Here is a 21339-nt window from a genome sequence, read left to right as displayed (position 1 = left end):
CTTGATCGCCGCCGCCATGCCGGGGATTGGGGCAGTGGAGGAGGCAGAAGACATTTCCTACTGCCCCTCCCTTGTTTTGGAGTTGCCGGGGAGGGGGCACCAGAGGGATCTTGGCAATTGGGCACCGGATATGCTTAAGACGGCCCTGCAACTGTTAGAGCAGAAAGAGGGCCGGATTTAGGTTTGATGCGGCCCTCAGCTCCTGAAGGTATTGGGGCCCTTTCTATGTCCAGCTGTCCTTTGTCAACAACAAATTGTCGCTGTTTTCTGTGTTGAATAGATGCTATATGGCAATTTACAGACCTAATAGCAGTTCGAAAGCATGTCAAAGTGCAAGTAGATAAATAGGTAAAGGACTATAGAGTCTTATTTTTTAATTGTTAAAAAAAGACGAACGTTCAGAAATTTGGGGCAGGGGCCTCACATGGCTAAGTCCTCTGGCAAGAGTGCAGTCAAATGTTTCCTACCGGCTGCTTTGTACAGAAAACAACAAGACCTTTGTGTTTAACCCATCCGTTTTATTGAGAAAAAAATAATATATGAAAAGAGGGTCTATCGCTTTTCCGTGTCGGATGTGGCTTGTGTTTTGGAGACTCACAGAAGTGCTAGATTTTGGAATGTTTGGGAAGACATTGGTCTTGGCTCGGAAAGGCCAAGAAATTGGGGTGTTTCATGGTTTTGGGGGGACACCAGCTGTGGGGGATGCCAGCACCTGGCTGTGGCAGGCCTGGGCCAAGCCCCCAATGAGGTTCAAGAACTCGCCAAAGTCCAGCTGTCCATCGTTGTTCATGTCCAGCTTCTTCATCATGCGATCGAGGACACCTGGGTCTTTCTGATTCTGAAAGGCAGGGAGGAGTTTTAGACGAGGATTCAATCTTCATAAGGCTATGCAACACACACACCATACTTTGAAAGCACCACGATGCCACGATAAACAGTCATGGCTTTCCCCAAGGAATCCTGGGAGCTGTAGTTTGTTATGGGTGCTGAGAGTTGCCAGGAGACTAGAATTCCCCTCCCGGAGCTACAATTCCCAGAGTTCCCCCGTGAAGACGGACTGGTTCTTTAACCCAGTGGTGTCCAAACTTTTGATGGTGATGGGCCATGAGGGCCGGCCAAAAGGCCAACCAAGGTTTAGAAGGCGATTGGGCCGGATCCGACCCCCGGGCTTTAGGTAGCCTACCCATGATCTATGTTTTCCAAGATTTCAGGCGGCAGCCTTCCAAGCCATGCCTAGACTGAACCAGGGACCTTCTGCCAGGACTCTTCCCACTGAACCTCCTTCTCCATGTTGTGAACAAAACCTGCCCTTATTCCCTTCTGCAGTGGTGTCCAAACTTTTTTCAAAGAGGGCCAGATTTGATGAAGTGGAGGGCTGTGAGGGCCAGCCAAAGGGCCAACCAAAGTTTGAAGTTGTTGAGGTTTTTTTTAGGGTTATACCCCAGGAAATAAATTGCCGCAAGGGCCAGATTATACTGACCGGTGGGCCAGATTAGGCCCCTGAAACGGACTTTGGACATGCCTGGTTTAACCACTCTGGGAATTTCATAGTCTGGGAGTAGAAATGACCTCTGTGTTCTGCACCTTTCTTGAGCAATACAGTCTGAGTTCCAGAGTGTTCCTGCATCCTCCGTCTAAGTTTAAATTTATATATTTTTAAACTGTTGCCAAATCTGTATTGTCCCTGTTATACCTAATTGCAAATTCAAATGTATCCCTATCATGTTTTATGACTTCATTGATATTGTATGTGGGCTGGAACTGGTCTGTGACCGAAATAATAAAATTCATTCATCCTCTGTTATCTTTAGTGTGTGTCCCCTGATTTCTTGGATTCCTTCTTGACCTTCCCTCCCTCTCTGGCTCCTTGTCTCCACTCTGGTCTGTTTCTGCTTTCTTGCTGTGGAAAAGCTGAAGAAAGATCTGGAGGTCCATCGGATTATAGTTTTGACACCTTCCCAGACCATGGATGCTGGTAGGCTGGAAGGAAGGGAGCCCAGCAGTAGGTGGCGCCAGAGTGCCGATGGCAGACACATTCTGGTTTTGTTCCCACCCTCCTCCCAGTTCAGTCCTAGAAGGGGTCAATGCTGAGTCTGAGGAGGAGAAAACTGATAGCCAGCCCCATCCTTGGGGCTGTTCATCAGTCAGAAGGTAGGCACAGGTTGTTGAGGCAATGCCCTATTCGCCCAAAGAGACCAACCTTCTCTGCTCCAGAACCTTTGGAAAACATACCTTGCTGAAACTCGCCAGCTCAGTGTTCATGAAGGTCAGGAACTCCCTTTTGGACAGGGTACAGGCGTTGCCATCCCGGCCAGCGTAGCGCTGGAAAACGGCGAGGAGCGATTCGATGCAGCGCTCTGTTTCCGTGGGACCAACGGGGTACTTGGACGACTGGAGGAACGAGAGAGCGATTTGTTTTGTTTTGTTTTTTTCAGAGAAGAATAATACTTTATTTAGAATTCAACAATAACAAAGCAAAAAACCCTGCAGTAATTGTTACATCAATTCATTACAATTCACCGATTTTAACAATATATAAATAGTCATAGAAAATTATGCCACGTCACTTTTGACTTACTGAAGTTTTCGTATTTACACTTTTATCTCCTTCTTAACAAATCAAAAAGAGAAAGACCCAAGAAAGGAGGCACAAAAAAAGAAAAGAGAAAAGGAAGAAGAAAAAGGGGAGGGAAAGGGAAAACCCCCCCAAAAACCCGACAAAACAAAATAATAATAATATAATAATAATTTATTATTTATACCCCGCCCATCTGGCTGGGTTTCCCCAGGCACTCTGGGCAGCTTCCAACAAAACACTAAAATACAATAACCTATTAAAAATTAAAAGCTTCCCTAAACAGGGCTGCCTTCAGATGTCTTCTAAAAGTCTGGTAGTTAACAGTCTTTCTTCCACGGTTGCCGTTATCCCAGTGGCTCCAATTACTTAATGCTCCAGAGCAACCCATAACCTTTTTGCAAGTACAGTAAACTTTTAACTGGGGTTTCCCCCTGCAATTTGGTTGTCTGGTGACTGTTGAAACTGGTAGGGTGGAAGGCAGGGAGCCTGGCAGTAGGGGGCGCCAGAGAGCCAATGGCAGGCGGTGACCACTAATTCTAGTTTTGTCCTTTTGCTTCTCCTTTCTGACGAGTTTGACAAGAGCAACATCAAGGATAAGGAGGAGGAAACAGACAGGCAGGGCTGCTCCCTGGGCTGGTTGGGAGTAAGAAGGCAGGCAGATGGGGGCTGCTGTGGGGCAGTTCCCCATTTGACCTAATGGGAGCAGCCTCTACCGTCAGAGCACCTGTAGACTGGTGGCTAGTTTTTCTCTCTGTGTGTATTCTGCCACTGATGCAACAATAGAGTTTATTAGGCTTTATTAGATATTCTTCAATATAATAATAATAATAGTAATAATGATAATTATTTATTATTTATACCCCGCCCATCTGGCTGAGTTTCATCAGTCACTCTGGGCAGCTCCCAATCGAGTGTTAAAAACAATACAACATCAAATATTAAAAACTTTCCTAAACAGATGTCTTTTAAATAGAGGATAGCTGCTTATTTCCTTCACATCTGAAGGGAGGGTGTTCCACAGGGTGGGCGCCACCACCGAGAAGGCCCTCTGCCTGGTTCCCAGTAGCCTTGCTTCTCACAGTGAGGGAACTGCCAGAAGGCCCTTGGAGCTGGAGCTCAGCGTCCGGGCAGAATGATGGGGGTGGAGACGCTCCTTCAGGTATGCTGGACCGAGGCCATTTAGGGCTTTAAAGGTCAGCACCAACACTTTGAATTGTGCTCGGAAATGTACTGGGAGCCAATGCAGATCTCTCAGGACCATTGTTATGTGGTCTTGGCAGCCACTCCCAGTCACCAGTCTTGCTGCCGCATTCTGGATTAGTTGTAGTTTCCGGGTCACCTTCAAAGGTAGCCCGACGTAGAGCTACAGAAGTCCAAGCGGGAGATAACCAGAGCATGCACCATTCTGGCGAGACAGTCCGCAGGCAGGGATGGTCTCATCCTGCGTACCAGATGGAGCTGGTAGACAGCCACCCTGGATACAGAACGGACCTGTGCCTCCATGGACAGCTGTGAGTCCAAAATGACTCCTAGGCTGCACACCTGGTCCTTCAGGGGCACAGTTACCCCATTCAGGACCAGGGAGTCCTCCACACCCACCCGCCCACTGTCCCCCAAGAACAGTACTTCTGTCTTGTCAGGATTCAACCTCAATCCATTAGCCGCCATCCATCCTCCAGGCGCTCACACAGGACCTTCACTGCCTTCACTGGTTCCGATTTAACAGAGAGGTGGAGCTGGGTGTGATCTGCATACTGATGAACACCCAGCCCAAACCCCCTGATGATCTCTCCCAGCGGAACACTGGAAGACCCTGGCTGGATCAGTCTAAAGGGGGGGGGGGAATCTAATCCAGCTGAGCCCTCTTTGCACCTGATATTCCCAGCATCTGGGAAGCCTTCCTGCTATCAAATAGGACTTTTGGCAGAGCTGGGTTCAGATTCTCGCTCGGCTGTCGACCCTGAGGCCCAGCTGCATCTCTCAGCCTAGCCTACCTCACCCGGTTGTTGTGAGGATGAAATAGGGAGGGGGGAATAATTGTGCATGTCCCCCCCTTGAGCTCCTGGGAGGAAAAAGGTGGAACGGGTACGCAGAGAATAAATTTAGAGCAAATCCAAAGATATATAAACTGCCCTCATTCTGCACCCTCTAGTGGTCTTATGTGTCCTTGCAGCCTCTGAGAGAGAGAGAGAGATGAATGTTAGAAGGATGTTGGAATGATGTTATGTGGTTTTAGCAGAAATGTTATAAAGGATTAGGAAAAAACAGACTGTTAATTGGTGAAAGGAGGGAAAGTAAAGTTACATTACATTAAGATAAATTACAGGACAAAAATTGGAAAAGATGGAAAGGATTTGCTGAAATAGTTAACCGAACTAGAATACAAAAAAGGGAAGTGTGAGGAGGTCAAGGAAACAAGCAAATGAAAGATAAGTTATGGGGAAATTCGCTGTGTTTTCTAATGGATTTTATTTTTCTGTTTTCTTCTTTTTCTTTTTCTTTCTCCCCCCCCCTTATTGTGATGTGTTGTTTTGTTTTTCTTTAATATGGTGTTTTTACTTTTTCTTTTTGTAACTTTTAAAACTTTAATAAATATTATTTTCAAAAGAGAGAGAGAGAGAGAGAGAGAGAGAGAGAGAGAGAGAGAGAGAGGAGCCCTGGGGCAGCGGTGGGGTGTGTGTGTGTGTGTGTCATGGGTGATGAGTCATTTTTGGGAGCTGCTCCCGCTGCCTTTGCCCTGCCAAGAAAGCCTGTGTGAAACGGCCTGTTTGCTCAGAGCAAAGGAATGAGTGGACCGGGTGGGCGGATGAGAAGGTTGGGCGGGTCTGGATGAAAATTGTGGGGGGTTTTGGGGGGGAGGGAGGAGGGGAGGAGAAGGAGGCAAATGATCCATTGGGCCTCCTTTCCAGCCTAGCCACCCCCCCAATTGTGTGACGAAAACCTGGAAGGCAGAACATCGGAATCGGCCTTCTACTGAGTCAGGATCTGCCTAGCTGAGTCTTCTTGGCACTGACTGGTAGCTGCTTTCTAAGGTTTCAGGCAGCCCTACTGGGAGATCCTGGGGGTCGAAGCAGGGACCTTCTTGCGTGCAAAGCGTCAGCCTTAGATATGCCTCTTCTTCCCCCCAAATTGAAGTAAGATTCTAGTCCTCATGGTTCCAGGTAAAAGGGTTTTGAAGGAGGGGCATTAAAGATGCCCAAGTTTATTTGGTTTTTTTTGCAGGGGATGTAAGAAGCTGTCTTATGCTGAGTCAGGGTACTGGCCCATCTTGCTTGATACTGTCTACGCGGGCTGGCAGCATCATTCCAGGGTTCTAGGCAGGGGAGATTCCCAGGTAAAGGGGTTTTGAAGGAGGGGCATTAAAGATGCCCAAGTTTTTATTTTTGCAGGGGATGTAGGAAGCTGCCTTATGCTGAGACAGGGCACTGGCCCATCTAGCTTGATACTGTCTACACAGGCTGGCAGCATCATTCCAGGGTTCCAGGCAGGGGAGATTCCCAGCCCTACTTGGGTCCTCTTGCATGCAAGAGAGAGGCTCTATTGGAGCTGTGAAATTTCTGCAGTTACTAATTTATGACTTGGGGTGTCATGAGGAATTGAATAGGGACTCTTCCCTTCGAACTCTAAAATTCTGTGATTCTTTAAACAGGGGCAATCGAATAGGGGAAAGGGCCGTTCCTCGTGGATTCAGAGCTCAAGGTTCCCCGCCAGGTGAGGAACTCTCTCTGTTGGGTTTCTGCCTGTTGGAAGTGCAGTTAGGCTGCGAGGAAGTTGGCAACCCCTCGGATGAGCCACGCAGAGGGCAGGAACAGTTGGCATCATTGGGGGCGGGGGGGGGGGAGAGCATGTTTGAAAGGGAAGTATGACGAATAAGCATTTCTTCCTCATTCTTCCAGCCGCTATTGTCTCCTAACCCCCATTCCCCGGAAATGCACGGAGCTAAAATAACACGGCCTTTTTCGGCTGAAAGAGGAAAGCTGCCAACTCTTCTCAGCGCTTCTGTAATCCAATATCCTGGTGGCTCAAGAGAACAGCAGGCTAAGATCACAAGAAGAGCCCTGAATTTGGATCAGGCCCCAAGGGGGCCCATTTGGTCCAGCGCCCTGCTTCTGGCAGTGGCCAGATACCCTATAGGAATCCAGATAGACTGCCTATGCACCTGGAGGTTCCATAAGAACGTCAGAAAAGCCCAGCTGCCGGATCAGGTCCAAGGAGACCCAACTAGTCCAGCATCTTGTCCTTGCAGTGGCCAACCAGACACCCCAGCAGGAAGCCTGAATCACAGCAACCCTCCCTACTTGCGAGTCGCACCAACTGGTATTGAGAGGCTTCCTGTCTCTGAAGGTGGAGAGATTTCAGTTTGGGTGCAAAATCTCCACCTCCTTAGCCCTAATAATAATAGTAATAATTGTAAACATTTGAAAACGTTTGTAGGCTTAAACGGAAATGTTTTGTAATGTGAAAGGAAGGACCTGATTTACATATAAAGAGGTAATTATCATAAAAAAGAAGATGCTTTAAGGTAAAAAAGTGATTATAGAAATGCGAGAATTTAGTAAAAGAAGTTTGGAAGTCAGAAAGAGGGGGGGGGAAGGAAGTCAATTCTCAGTATGAGCAATGTTTTGTGTTATAGATTTGTGTAATGAGATGTAATTAAATATGAAAACCCAATAAAAATTATATGAAATACTACTACTACTACTACTACTACTAATACATTTTGGCCGCTCTCCCTGGCCAAAATCGGGCTCAGAGTGGCTAACATCAAGTGTGCAACACATGAACATCAAATCAGGCAATCCATTAAAATACACCCTAAAATCAGATCAGGATCAGAACAAAATCCAATTGGACGGCAACCCGCAGATTAGGGTTAGGAAATTCTCCTGTTCGGGGCCCAGAAAGAGTCTGGAATATATCCATGGCGTTACTGTGCCCGACGCAAAAGCTCTTCTGCTTGCTCAACTCAATTGGGCAATTTTATCTATTTGACTTTTCTTTTTCTGTGGGGAAAGACTACAGCAACAGCCGACCACCGAAAGGAGGCTTGGCCTTCTCTGCGTTTTCAGTAGCAACTTGTTCGAGGTAGAAAACTGAAATATGGCACCCTCCCGGCACATGTGCACCAAGGTGAGAGATGGAGAGCTCAGTGCGCTGGTGTGGGAGATGTTCAACAGGTGAAGCTTTTAGCAGCAAGGCGAAACAGCACCGGGGCAGGATGTACCAGTTGAATACCCCCATTGCACAGATTAAATGGCAGGTTGTCGCCTTCTCCTTCGTGGTAAAGGTGCCCATGCCACGTGGCAGGCAGAAATCCAACAGGCCTTGCTATGCACGCATGCAAGAAAGGAAAGCTTCACCTGTTGAACGGCTGCCAGAGTGGGAATCCTGTTAGATGCTGATGCCTCCCTGCCCTGGGATCTGTGGCATTTTGCTGACCTCAAGATGCTCATTGTCCTCTACAGCGCATAGAGGCACTTAAGCTGATGGGCTGTGCGCTATGGGTGTGTGCATGTCTCGAGGTGGCAAATGCAGCCACGCCCTTACCTAGGGCTCCTGAAACTAGCCAGGAATGATTCCAGAGGTCTTTTCTTGTTATGAAAATAATGCCAATTTTTGACCCTTGCTCTGAGTGGTTATGGTGGGATCCAGCCAGGCCCCCTGTCTGGCCTGCAGCCCTTTGAGGGAAGACATGCATCTCAGACATTGGGTGTGCCCGCCATGTTTCAAAGGGAGGCACACCTCTCTCCAAACACCAGAGCATTTTTTCCCAGCTTGCCAGAACTCTGTTCCAGCACCTCTCATTGCCATTATAAGAGAACGAGGGAGGTGTTCATGGTGAGATGTAGGCAGCTCATTTTTCTAGAAAAACAGCACCGGCAAACACCATGGCCATGCATGGCTCTCTGGCGCATAGCTATGCGCCACCATGCGCCACCATGCGCCTTCCCTCTCCAATTGAAATGCTTGCTGCAGGGAACGAGCGGCGTCTTCCATGCGACAAACACGAACGAATGAGGAAAACTAGAACTGGTGCCCGCAGGGCTCAGCCATGTCTTCCAGGAGCCTCGATTGGAGAGGATGAGCTCCCTGCCAAAGCCCTTTCCACTCCCTGCTTTGCCTCCCCACCAAACGGAAACCAACTTTCTGGGCCTGCTGTCTCATTAGAAAAACTGGAAGAGAGTTCTCCCTTTCCCTGTTCCTGTGCATCACGGCGCATAAATCCCTCTGCCCTCTTGCAACGAGTGCCAAGTGCCGGGGCGTCAACTTACCATAGTGCTGGTAAGTTGTCAGTCGATAGGACGCAGAGACTTGGCTGGCCGGCCGCTGAGTTGGAAAGCTAGCTCTGAGCAAGGGATTTGATGCGCAACGGGTGGCTCTGTGGCCCCTCCCCTCCCAGCCAACGCCCTGCTCCCCCCCCCCGTTAAAAAGACGGCCCCCCCTTCCCCTCCTCGCTTGAGCAATTGCTTTGAGATGACAAAGCCAGACTTGCCTGTTTGGAGAGCATACAAGCCCCACCTTCCTTATTCGCTCAGGAATGTGAGACGAAAGGGGAGGCAGAGAGAGTTTGTTTCTCTTGGCTTCCCTGTTATCTCTCCACACACCCCTCCCTCTTGCTGTATATATAAATTTTCTGGTTGCGGTGCTGTGCAGGCAGGCAGGAATCCAACAGGCGAGGCTCCCCTTTTCTCAGAGTCAGGGGAACTCTGAGATTCAGCTTCTCAGCTAAAGCCTCTGTTCAGCTTGATCAAAACGTCTTCCAGATGACCACCCTTTAGATATTCAAAGATATCTAGCAGCTGGATCAGACCAAAGGGCCCCGATTCACAAATCTACAGGCTGAATAGGTGGCAAGCCAGCCCAGCAGTTTAGAGGCAATGTCAAAGCGATACCGAGACACCATCCCAATCTCTCAGCAGCCCTGAAACCCCAGTTCTAGCTAAGGGCTGGAGAGGATCTAAGGAGACAAAGATTCAATATTTTGCAGGGGAAAGAGGACATTCCTCTTGAGTAACTGGACTCCTTCTGTCATCAGACCAAGAAGAGTTTCCCCATCGCCACTTGTATTACCCGTTGCCAAAGGCTCTTTGTTGCCTCTGCTGTGTCCACTGCGTTCTGCAATAGCCAGTTCCTTATTATGTTACCAAAAGAGAGAGAGAGAGAGAGAGAGAGATGTGCGCTGCAACAAAAAGTTGCAGTATAACCTCTTGCCTATCAGAAGTGCTAGAGGCTTCCAGACAGCCATTCCTTCCAAGCAGGGCTTTCCCCTCTCTCCCCTCTCCTGTTTCCCTCTCCCCATTCCCCTCCCCTTTTCAATCAGATACCCGACATTCAGGGTCTACTGAGCATGACTGGTTGTGTGGCTTTGTGTGCGTGTGTGTGGAGTGAGGCCTGAGACCGGTGGAGATGGTTCACATTTTTTGCTCTGCCAGACATGCATCCCCCAGAAGGTTGCATGTGGCAATGCAGCCCTCGGGCTTAAAAATCTTTCCTACCGCACATGAAAAAGGGCTGTATCTTCTGAGCCCAATTCTATGAAAGGGTCGGGGGGGGGGGAAAGATGAAAGGGTCTATTCTGTGGGGTGGGAGTGACAGGGGGTGAGAAAGCTGGGAAGGTGAACTGAGATGCAAAATCCAGCTTCCTGGAAGTAACTGCTGCTGCATTTTATATATATATGTGAGATTCCATTCCTTATCATTGTGAAGCTCAGTGGAATGGCCCATCTATGAGTGTTCCCAGTGTGATGGAATGCACAGACGTGGGTTGCATTCCTTTCATGTTGCGAACGGGGCTCCAGAACGGATCCCGTTCGCAACCAGAGGTACCACTGTATAGGACAATGAAAAAAACACATGCTTTAGAGAAGCATTATCCCTATTGCATCTCCAACAGTTAGATACCTTAGGTAAAGGTAAAGGGACCCCTGACCATCAGGTCCAGTCGTGGCCAACTCTGGGGTTGCGGCGCTCATCTCACTTTATTGGCCAAGGGAGCCGGCATACAGCTTCCGGGTCATGTGCCCAGCATGACTAAGCCGCTTCTGGCGAACCAGAGCAGTGCACGGAAACGCTGTTTACCTTCCTGCCAGAGCGGTACCTATTTATCTACTTGCTCTTTGACGTGCTTTCGAACTGCTAGGTTGGCAGGAACAGGGACTGAGCAATGGGAACTCATCCCGTCGCGGGGATTCGAACTGCCGACCTTCTGATCAGAAAGCCCAAGGCTCAGTGGTTTAACCCACAGCGCCACCCACGTCCTTAGATACCTTAGATAGCCCTTTTTAAAACAGACATAATGGGGTCCAGTATATTCTGCTTTTACAGGCTGTTTGTAAGGAAGACCTTAGAAAACAACAACCAAGAGTTGATATCTGGTAGGCATCGGCTAGCAGGAAGTCTGTGCCCTCCCTGTGACTTTTCAGACTTGGTCACTTTGCAGAGGTCCTGCTAAGATTTCTTACCCTGCAATGTGCCCAGACAGAAGATCTTGTGGTTGTGACGCCCTTCCAGGGCAAGAGTCTTGCAAATTTCAGAAGAAATGATGAAAGAGGCCCTGGTGAAATTCTAAAGCCCTGTAATGTTCCCTAAACAGAGAATCTCTATGTTATACTTACAGAAACAATGTACAGTAATGAGATGGTCTCGCTAGCAGGTTTTGATTAAACACAACTACCAAAATAAATACAGAAAATATATCGATGTTAAAATATCAAGAGGATAATAAGAATTATTTTAAAGGCTTTGAAAGTAAGAATAACAAAACAAGCAGGAGAAATCAATATGTAAAAAAACTAGAAGAGAAAGTTGAGGGAAGTCACGAGGGGGACGATGAAATGAGAATTGTATTTTTCTGTTATGTGATATGACATTGTGATGATAAAGTCATGCAAAATTTTATTTAAAATATTTTTTTTTAAAAAAAGAGTTGAGCGAAAAATTTTCACTGCCCTGGGAAAATTTCAGAGATTTTTCTTTTAGCTCGTCCTTTGAGGTAGGGCTGGGGATGCCCTGTCTGAGATCCCAGAGGGCCACTGCCTGTCAGTGTAGACAGTATTGAACGAGGTGGGCCAATTGTCCGCCTTTATTGAATATTGATTATTCTGATGAGTTTGTTGTTCGCTTTATTTATGTGTGATATGTACGATAGTGATTGCAACTTTTTAAAAAAATGCTATTATGATTATTGAGAGCCCCTTTGAGCTCAACATGTGCAGAACACAAATATTAAATCGAACCAGTGTAAAGCCACTTCTCCTTTAAACCAGCCCTTCTTAAGAACAATGAGAACTGGAAACTTGATTTATTTTCAGGGGAAGGGCTGCAGCTCAGCCTGAGAGCCCGTGCTTTGCATGTTGAAGGTCCCAGACTCAACCCTTAAAGAGGTCCTCTGGCAGAGTTGGGCGAGGCTCTGCCTGAAACCCCGTGAGCTGCCAGTCAGAGTCTGGCCAGCGTAGGCCGAGGTGGACCAATACTTCAGCATCCTGTGTTCCTATAGGAAAACAAAACAAAAGGAAAACAAGTCTCTGCACCTGGGATACCTGGGCAGATTCCAAAAATATCGTGGGGAAAAACGAGGGAGTGCCTGGCGACGGGGCGGAAACAATGGCTTGGTTTCAGATCAACGCCAGTGAGTTGGTGGAAGAAGAAGTCAAGCTACACACCCAAGAGTGTGTGTGCTAGGCTGTTCTCTTGTGTGTGTGTGTGTGTGTGTGTGTTTTAAATTCTCTGTTCCATGGGGGCAAGTTCCAACAAGAAAGAAGGGGGAGAAATCAATAAGCTTCACAAAATCCCTGTACAAACTTTCCAGTGACTCATGCGATTAATCATCGCCTTCCCAGAGGCAATTAAGCAGCTGTCAGGTTGTTGACTCTCTGACTCCACCTGGTGGTCGAGAAGGGCCATCTCTACCGGCTCGCTGGCACCAATTTGAAGACCTCCTTTTCCCCATTATCCTTTCAAATATTTCTCTGCAAGGAGGAAGGAAATGGGAAAAGCTTTCCGATTGTTTTTTGACTGTAGGGGCTTACAACTCCCTTTCCGAATACAGTTTGGCAAGTATCTGTTAAGCTGAGCACACTATCAATATGGGTAAGAGATTCAGGAACTATTTACCATCTCAAAGGAATGACCCGGCTACCCAGAAAACGCACTCACTTAAGGCATTATCAGGTATCCTGGCAGACAGGAGAGAAGCAACACTCTCAAATTTCTGTTGGGAACCACCTTTTTCTGTGATGTATGTATGATGTTTTGGGGGGTAAAGGTAAAGGGACCCCTGACCATGAGGTCCAGTCGCGGACGACTCTGGGGTTGCGGCGCTCATCTCGCTTTATTGGCCAAGGGAGCCAGTGTACAGCTTCCGGGTCATGTGGCCACCAGGACTAAGCTGCTTCTGGCGAACCAGAGCAGCGCACGGAAACACCGTTTACCTTCCCGCCGGAGTGGTACCTATTTATCTACTTGCACTTTGATGTGCTTTCGAACTGCTAGGTGGGCAGGAGCAGGGACCGAGCAACAGGAGCTCACCCCATTGTGGGGATTCGAACCGCCGACCTTCCGATCGGCAAGTCCTAGGCTCTGTGGTTTAACCCACAGCGCCAGTTGCAGTTTCAAAAGTCTATATAAGAACTTGCACACCATGGTTCTGGGTTCCTGTTGCAACAGTTTAATAAAGATCAGGCTTCCTAGCTGCTTTGCTTCTCAATATTCTCTGGTTGGCCTCTGTTATTTTCTCCTGATAGAGAACCTACATAAGGACTCTATACCCCATAAAGGAGCAGTTGTTTTTTCTTATAACACTTCTTTGATGTTGGACATAGTTTTGAGAAAGTGAGGCATTGGGAGGAGCTGGCTAATGGGCAAGCCAGTTGGGCAAGCCACACAGGTTATCTATAAAATTGGATGGTTTGGGCAGAGTTTTGGAGAAGTTTGTGCATGGACTGATTGGCCGCAGGGCTGTGCAAACTGAGGCTACCGCTTCTTGCCTTATGTGTGTGGCACGGAAGCTGTACTACCCAGGACAGGATGGGGTTGTGCAGAGTTGTTAAGGCAGCAGAGAGCGTTGTTGGCTGCCCACTCTCCACCTTAGAGCAGATTTATGCCACAAGGTGCCATAGGAAGGCACTGGACATAGTAAAAGATCCATCGCATCCTGGTCACTGTCTCTTCGAGCTCCTGCCGTCGGGACGGAGATACAAGACGATGAAGACAAGAACGAGCCGCCTTAAGAACAGCTTCTTCTCCAGAGCGATCTCGGCCCTGAATGGGAAGCCTGGACTTTGAAAGTCATCTAATCTTCCTTGCTGTATTATATTATATTGTTTTAATTAGTGTTTTTATAGTTGTTCTGATTTTGAGTGGAGTGCCCTACCTGGGTGGATGGAGCAGCCAAGTAATTTCGTTGTCCCCGAGAGGGGGCAATGACAATAAAGATATTATTATTATTATTATTATTATTATTATTATTATTATTATTATTATTATTATCATCATCATCATCATCATCATCATCATCATCATCATTATCATTATTATTCTTGGGGGCTTCCAAGTGGCAGATTGAAGTGCTTGCTTGTATATGTATACATCGGTACCTTGGGTTTATGAACATAGTCCATTCCATAAGATCTTTTGAGTTCTGAAATGTTTGAAAACTGAGGCACAAAGAGCGGTCTGCAAATTTAATAGAGAAAATTGAGAAAAATAACATATACAGTGGTTCGACTTCCAAGGTGTGTTCGAAAACCGAAGGGCCTTCTCGGTGGCGGCGTCCGCTCGGTGGAATGCCCTCCCATCAGATGTCAAGGAAATAAGCAGCTATCTTATTTTTCAAAGACATCTGAAGGCAGCCCTGTTTAGGGAAGTTTTTAATATTGTATTGTTTTTAACACTCGATTGGGAGCCGCCCAGAGTGGCTGGGGAAATTCAGCCAGATGGGTGGGGTATGTATAAATAAATAAATAAATAAATACATTTCTTTCCAGGTTTACGGTGTTTGAAAACCGAAATGTTCGTAAACGGAGACGTTCAAAAATCAAGGTACCACTGAACATTGCTTGCTGTTTTAGAATAAAATATTTAATCTTCTCACTCACATGTGTCTTCTGTATCACTTCTGAATCTCGTTTTAAAAGAAGCACCTTGCCTTGGGCAAGACAGCCTCTTCGAAAGCCAGCCAGATTGGTGGGATTCTCAGCTTCCTGAAGCAGTGAGTTCCTTAGTTTAACACAAAGAAGGACTTTCTTTGATCTCTCCTGGATCTCCCAACACTCAGCTTCACTGGATTCCCACAAGTTCTAGCAGGAGAAAAACATTTCTCTGTCCACGTTCTCCATGCGGTGCATCGTTTTTATACAAAAAAACTTTTGCGATATGTCCTCTTACTTGTCTTTTCTCTAAACTAAAATGTCTGAAGTGTTGCAACCTTTCCTCAAAGAGTTTATGGCCTGGGACTCAGGCTTGGACTCGGAGCCAGAGGAGTCTCAGTCCGCACTGGATCCTTGGCCTCAGGCGGCAGCTGAACCAAGTCTGGGGCCTGATCCTGAAGAGCCCCAGTCTGCACAGGTTCCCCTGCAACAAGCACCAGCTGGGCCGAGTCAGGGGCCTGAGCCTGCCCTGGTTCCAGATGCGGGGATGACCTCGTTGCCTCCAGCTGGGCCATCACTTACAGCTGCTCCACTACCGGTTAGGTCAGGGGAGGCTGAGGCAGCCTCTGGGTCTAGTAACCCACCGATGTCTCCCGAGCTGCAGAGACTAAGGTCTGAGAGAAGGAGAGACCTGAGTACTCGCAGGAGGAGTGCTCACCTTCGGGCGAGACAGGGAGGTGAGTCGCCGGGGGATCAGGACCGGCTGCTACCCCGACAGAGATAAAAGGCTGTCAGACCCTGCCCCAGGTTGCGGGAGCTGTTTGCCAGAACCTGTCTGTGATCCTGTACGTGTCCTTGCCTGGTTTCCTGCCTTGGTCCTGTTGGACTGACTCCTCGCAGAACACTTGGATTTGGGACCGGACCTGGACCGCGTTACTCAGGTTATCCCTGGGGCCAGCACAAAGAGGAGTCGCTAGAATAACAGGAAGCATAAGGGACCAGAAATTTCATGACAATTGGAATAAATATTGGATGTATATTGGAACCAATATGTAGACGTCACTGGCGGGGTTGGAATAACTCTAACAGTAAGGGATTACTATGTAAGACTAAAAATAAAATATGTGACTATAGAATTTATTTGACACTTACCAAAGGGGTGGAGGGAAGTCCAAGGCTCGGCAGAGCCTAAAATAATGTTTTTTTCTGTTTGATTTGGGGAGTGGATATAATATGTGTAAGTTATGTAAATGAATTTTGTATATGTTTGCATCTTTATTTGTGTAATACTAATAAAAATGTATCATAAAGAAAAGAGGAGTCGCTGCACCCACTTGATCATTTAAGTTGAAAAAAGAGGATGAAACCGGAGCCAACGCTTTCATTCTAGAGCCATTTATTGAGTACCATGACATAATACAGAAGATCTATAGCTGCAAGCACTGGAGGGCCCTGCTTTCATGCCCCTACAGCAATCCAACTCAACCCCCTTGCAAAGGAGGTCAGAGACAAGGGTTCTGTTCTTCAACCAACTGCTGGTGGAGAGGTGTTGCATCTGAAGGGGGCAGAATTTAATAGGCAGAGCCATTTCATCACAGTCCCTCTGAAACCGCAATCATGATCCCCTTGGCAGAAGCAGGGAAAGAGTCGGGCTGCCACCCGATTCAATCAACGTTAGCAGATTAATCATATATGTTTTAGTTGTGATTATTGAGCGATTATTGAGGAGTACAAGTGGTAGCTCTGAAGGAGAAAAGCAAAATTCCGTTGTGCTTACATGATCCCTGATTGGCTAGGATCGCCTTAGGGATGATGCGTGGGGGTGCCTGCGTGGTCCCTGATTGGCCGGGACAACTTTGGGAATGATGCATGTGGGGTACTGACGTGGCCCTTGTTTGACCACATAAATGATGCGTGTGGGTGCCTGGCTGACTGGGATCACTTCAGGAGGAACGCCATTTGTTGAAACTTAAATGGCACCGAGACAGCAGATTATCAACAGAAACAGATGTGACCTAGGACAAAGATCTCACCAAACAAAGATAAAGAAGGGGTTTTGTGTGTCTTCCTTTCCCCCCACCCCTTGAAAACCCCTCTTTTTGTCCTCAGGTTTTTGCGGGGAAAACTCAGCACAGTCCCAATTATAGGTAGTCTAGGTCCTTAATTTAGAACATTTGTTTATGCCAGAACCCAGTCCATCCTGATCTTTCAAAGCATACATAATCTGAGTTGGCTCTGTTGAATGCAGCAGGGCTTACGTCAGAGTAAACACGAGTAAGACTGTGCTGTGAGAGAGAAGTGTAAGCCATGAACCGCAATGCCTTTCGAGTAGGGATGCTCAGCGTACATATATATGGTAGCGTGCTAGCATAAATACCAATTATGTGAAGCAAAGGGCTGATTTAGGGCTGATTAGAACTGATTAGAAGAAGATCTACTGAGGGAAACAGGCGATCTAAAATAATGGCTGTCATCTAAGAGGCCAGGGACACATCAGTGGTGTGCTCTCCCTGATTGGTTGGGACCACTGATGTAGGGTTGATTAGAAGAGTGGATGAGAACTCAGGAGGGTCATAGACAACCCAAAGCAGGGTTGGGGGGACACCTGTGGCCCTTCAGATCTTGGTAGACCCCGACTCCCACCAGGCTGTTCATTGGCCATGCCAGCTGGGGCTGATAGAGTCCAACAACATCTGGAGGGCCACAAATGTCATCCACCCCTGATTTCGATTGCACACCGTGGATGGACAGATGGCAGAGGAGGTGTGGTCTCAGCCTGAATCTTTCCCGGGTTGCCTATGGCTGCTCTTGCTTCTTCTGGGCCAGGAGATATTGATAGAGCGGGTTGCAAACCAGCGGCACTTTGTCACCACACAGAAAACCCGGCTTCTCCTGGGAGCTGGATTCAGGGGTGCTCTCACTCACGGCGCCACCTGGTGGTCTTTCTGCGCCAGGCTCGCCAACCTCCTCCAATGGTGGTTGGGCTTCTCGGGCCTGTGGGCTGCTTCTGTCACCGTCCTCGGACTGCCGTTCCATCGACCCAGGGCAGCCACTTTCTCCTTTGCAGGATACGCCCTGAACTGGGTTTTGGCGTTGTTCAGCCGCCCTAGACTGTTGTTCCCGAGCCCCTTCTCTCCCTTCAGATTTGCCTTCAGCTCTGGGTTCTGTGTTGGGTCTTCCTCGCTGGCGCTCCGCGGCCTGTGGCTCACGAGGCTGGGAGGTCTTGCCATCAGTGGATCCAGGGTCTTGAGTCTGTTGCCTCCTTGAGTCTCCTTCCTGGGCCCCCGGCTGACGGGGCTGGCTTCTCTCAGCCCTTTCTAGGCCACACAGGCCTCTTGTGGACTGCCTTGGATCGGGCCCACGTGGGTGAGCTCTGCCCTGCTCCCCATCGCTCCTCTGAGGCTCACGTGACTGGGCTCTGTCCCGTTCACTTGGTCTTGGTTGAGCTTCTCCAGACTCAGCTGGCCCCTGCCTTCCCACCACCCTCTCTGCAGCTTCCTGCTCTCGTGGTCGTGGCCTCCTGGCCAAGTCAACACTGGGTGCAACCTCACGTGGGGGTGCTCTGCTCCCCTCAACGTCTTGCGCTAGAGGCTTAGCTTGTCGGACAATGCTTGGCTGAGCCACTTGGCTTTCTGGCACAACTTGCCTCCTTTGAACATTGTCCTTGGGTTCAGAATCACGGGGCTCTTCTCGGGATGCCCCCTGCTCGGTGTCACGTGACTCGGCTTGTCTTTGCTGCCTGCCGTCCCTTGCTGCAGCAATCCTGGTATCCAAACTGTGCAACTGAGTCTGCCTTTGCTCTCCATCGCTTTGTTCAGTGTCCCGTGACACGACTCGACGCCGCTGCTCATCATTTCTGGGGTCAGCATCCCGTGTCGGTGTCTGCTTCTGGTCAACATCTGCTGGTTCAGCATCACGCGATTGGGGTCTCCTTTGCTGTTCACCTACTCTTGGGTCAGTGCCACGGGTCTGGGTTTGCCGCTGGTCAACATCTGTAGCATCAGTGTCCTGTGATGGTGCTCTTCTTTGCTGTCCATCACACCTTGGGTCCCCTGATCGGGTTCTTCTCTGCTCACCATCTGTTGCATCGCTGTAGTGTGACTGGGTTCTCCTCTGTTGGCTGTCTCTTTCTTCAGTGTCATGTGACTGGGTTTGGGTTCGCTGGTCGCCACGTCTTGGGTCAACCTCATGAGTCTGGGTTCGCTCCTCGTTACTCCCTCTAACATCAGTGTGCCTGGATAGGGCTCTCCGCTGCTGTTCACTATCTCTTTGGTTAGTGTCACGTGTCAGCACTTGCCTCTGGCCACTGTCCCTTGCATCAGTGTCACGTGACTGGGTTCTTCTGCGCTGCTCACTGTCTCTTGGCTCAGTATCACGTGACTGGGATCGCCTTTGCTCAGCATCTTCAGCATCAATGTCTCTCAATGTGGCCCGCCTCTCCTGTTCATCCCGACTTCGGTCAACATTGCGCCTCTGGCCATCAGTGTCATGCGACTGGGTTCTTCTGCGCTGCTCACTGTCTCTTGACTCAGTATTACGTGACTGAGATCGCCTTTGTTCAGCATCTTCAGCATCAATGTCTCTCAATGGGGCCCGCCTCTCCTGTTCATCCTGACTTTGGTCAACAGTGCGCCTCTGGCTGTACCTCTGGCCATCAGTGTCACGTGACTGGGTTCTCCTCTGCTGCTCACTGTCTCTTGGCTCAATATCACGTGACTGGGATCGCCTTTGCTCAGCATCTTCAGCATCAATGTCACGCAATGGGGTCTGCCTCTCCTGTTCATCCCGACTTCGGTCAACATTGCGCCTCTGGCCATCAGTGTCACGTGACTGGGTTCTTCTCCGCTGCTCACTGTCTCTTGGCTCAATATCACGTGACTGGGATCGCCTTTGCTCAGTATCTTCAGCATCAATGTCACGCGATGGGGTCCGCCTATCCTGTTCTTCACGACTTCGGTCAACATTGCGCCTCTGGCCATCAGTGTCACGTGACTGGGTTCTTCTCTGCTGCTCACTGTCTCTTGGCTCAGTATCACGTGACTGGGATCGCCTTTGCTCAGCATCTTCAGCATCAATGTCTCTCAATGGGACCCACCTCTCCTGTTCATCACGACTTCGGTCAACATTGCGCCTCTGGCCATCAGTGTCACGCGACGGGGTTCTTCTCTGCTGCTCACTGTCTCTTGGCTCAATATCACGTGACTGGGATCGCCTTTGCTCAGCATCTTCAGCATCAAAGTCTCTCAATGGGACCCGCCTCTCCTGTTCATCACGACTTAGGTCAACAGTGCGCCTCTGGCCATCAGTGTCACGTGACTGGGTTCTTCTCTGCTGCTGATTGTCTCTTGTATCAATATCACGTGACGAGGATTGCCTTTGCTCAGCATCTTCAGCATCAGTGTCACACAATGGGGCCCGCCTCAACTGTTCATCACGACTTAGGTCAACAGTACGCCTCTGGCCACTGTATTCCTGTCGCCTGCCCCAATCGCACTCCCTACGTCTGCCTACTGATGGATAACACCTCTCGTCTTCTCTTGGTCTAGAAAGGGACTCCCTTGCCTGGGGCCTCTCCCTCTCATCATCACTGAAGTAAGCCTCCTCAGGTCTCCTCCTCTCATCTTCCCGGGACTCAGAATAACGTGACTGTGGCCTTCTCCTGCTCCCTCTTTCTTGGGTATCAGGGTCAGAATACTGCTGCCTTCCTTGGCTACCCTCTCGTCGAGCAGATTCTGGGGCTTCAGGCATCCTCCTCTCAACATCTCTGTCCAAAGGCTCAGAGTCACAATACTGCTGCCGCCTCTGACCATCACCTCTTGGTTCTCGTTCATGTCTTTGAGGCCTGCAGGATTCATAGTCACGAGGTTCAAGGTCACCAGACAGGGGTCTCCTCCTCCTCAGATTCTCCTCCTCTTGGGCCTCATCCTGATGGTACTGCTCCCGTCTCCTGCCTTCTTCTGGGGTTTGTGCACGTCTTTGGGACCTTCTCCGGTCACCCTCTCTGAACTCTGACTCACGAGATTGGGGCTTTCTCCTCTCACCGTCTGTAGGTTTACGTTCGTAAGGATGGAGCCCACTCCACTGACGCTCTCTGCGTTCTGGATCACGAGACCCTCGCTGATCTTCCAGCTCTGCTCTTGTGGTTGACTCCCGTGGATAAGGTCTGGTCCACTCGTCTTGATCCACAGGCTGGCGCCTCCTCCATTCAGATTCTCTTATGCCAGGCTCATGGAGCTCAGCCTCTCTAGACTGAGCTGTGTATCGTCTTCTCTGCTCATCCACTCTGTAGTCAGGATCACTAGACCTGGGTCTCTCTCTGTAGTCTTCCTCAGGCATCTGAGACCTTCTCTGCTCTTGTTCTGCATCACGGGACCGAGATCTCCTCTCGCCTTCTCTAGGAAATGAGTGGCATTCATAATCACAATCTACTGGTTCACGGTCAGATCTTTGATCCCTGTGTGCATCAGATACACGCTGGTCACGTCTGCTAGACCTCCGCTCAGCTTCACGTACGTAGTCCTCCCTCCTTCCATCTTCCCATTCTCGGGGTTCATGGGATGGGCGAGATCTTCCATAATCAGATCTGATTTCCTGTACTGCACGTCGACGGTTGTGGCTTTCTTCATCTATCCGTGGTCCAGACACATGTGGCCTTCTCAGGTCCTCTTCCTCCTC

At 48.9% G+C, this 21339-nt stretch overlaps 1 protein-coding gene across 1 annotated transcript; it reads right to left on the bottom strand.

Annotated features, from left to right (window-relative positions):
• Positions 1 to 497: 497 nt before the first annotated feature.
• On the bottom strand, positions 498 to 9001 carry S100A11 (S100 calcium binding protein A11). The gene is made up of 3 exons (XM_081892069.1): positions 8851 to 9001; positions 2233 to 2391; positions 498 to 838 (listed from the first exon to the last, which is right to left on the bottom strand). Exons 1-3 carry the CDS (start codon positions 8851 to 8853, stop codon positions 671 to 673), a joined length of 330 nt encoding a protein of 109 aa, XP_081748195.1. The 5' UTR covers positions 8854 to 9001; the 3' UTR covers positions 498 to 670.
• Positions 9002 to 21339: the final 12338 nt, after the last annotated feature.

Source organism: Podarcis melisellensis, assembly GCF_964234715.1.
Source record: "Podarcis melisellensis genome assembly, chromosome: 16".
In the NCBI taxonomy this organism is placed as follows: Eukaryota; Metazoa; Chordata; class Lepidosauria; order Squamata; family Lacertidae; genus Podarcis; species Podarcis melisellensis.
This window is presented reverse-complemented; position numbering and strand designations above follow the sequence as displayed.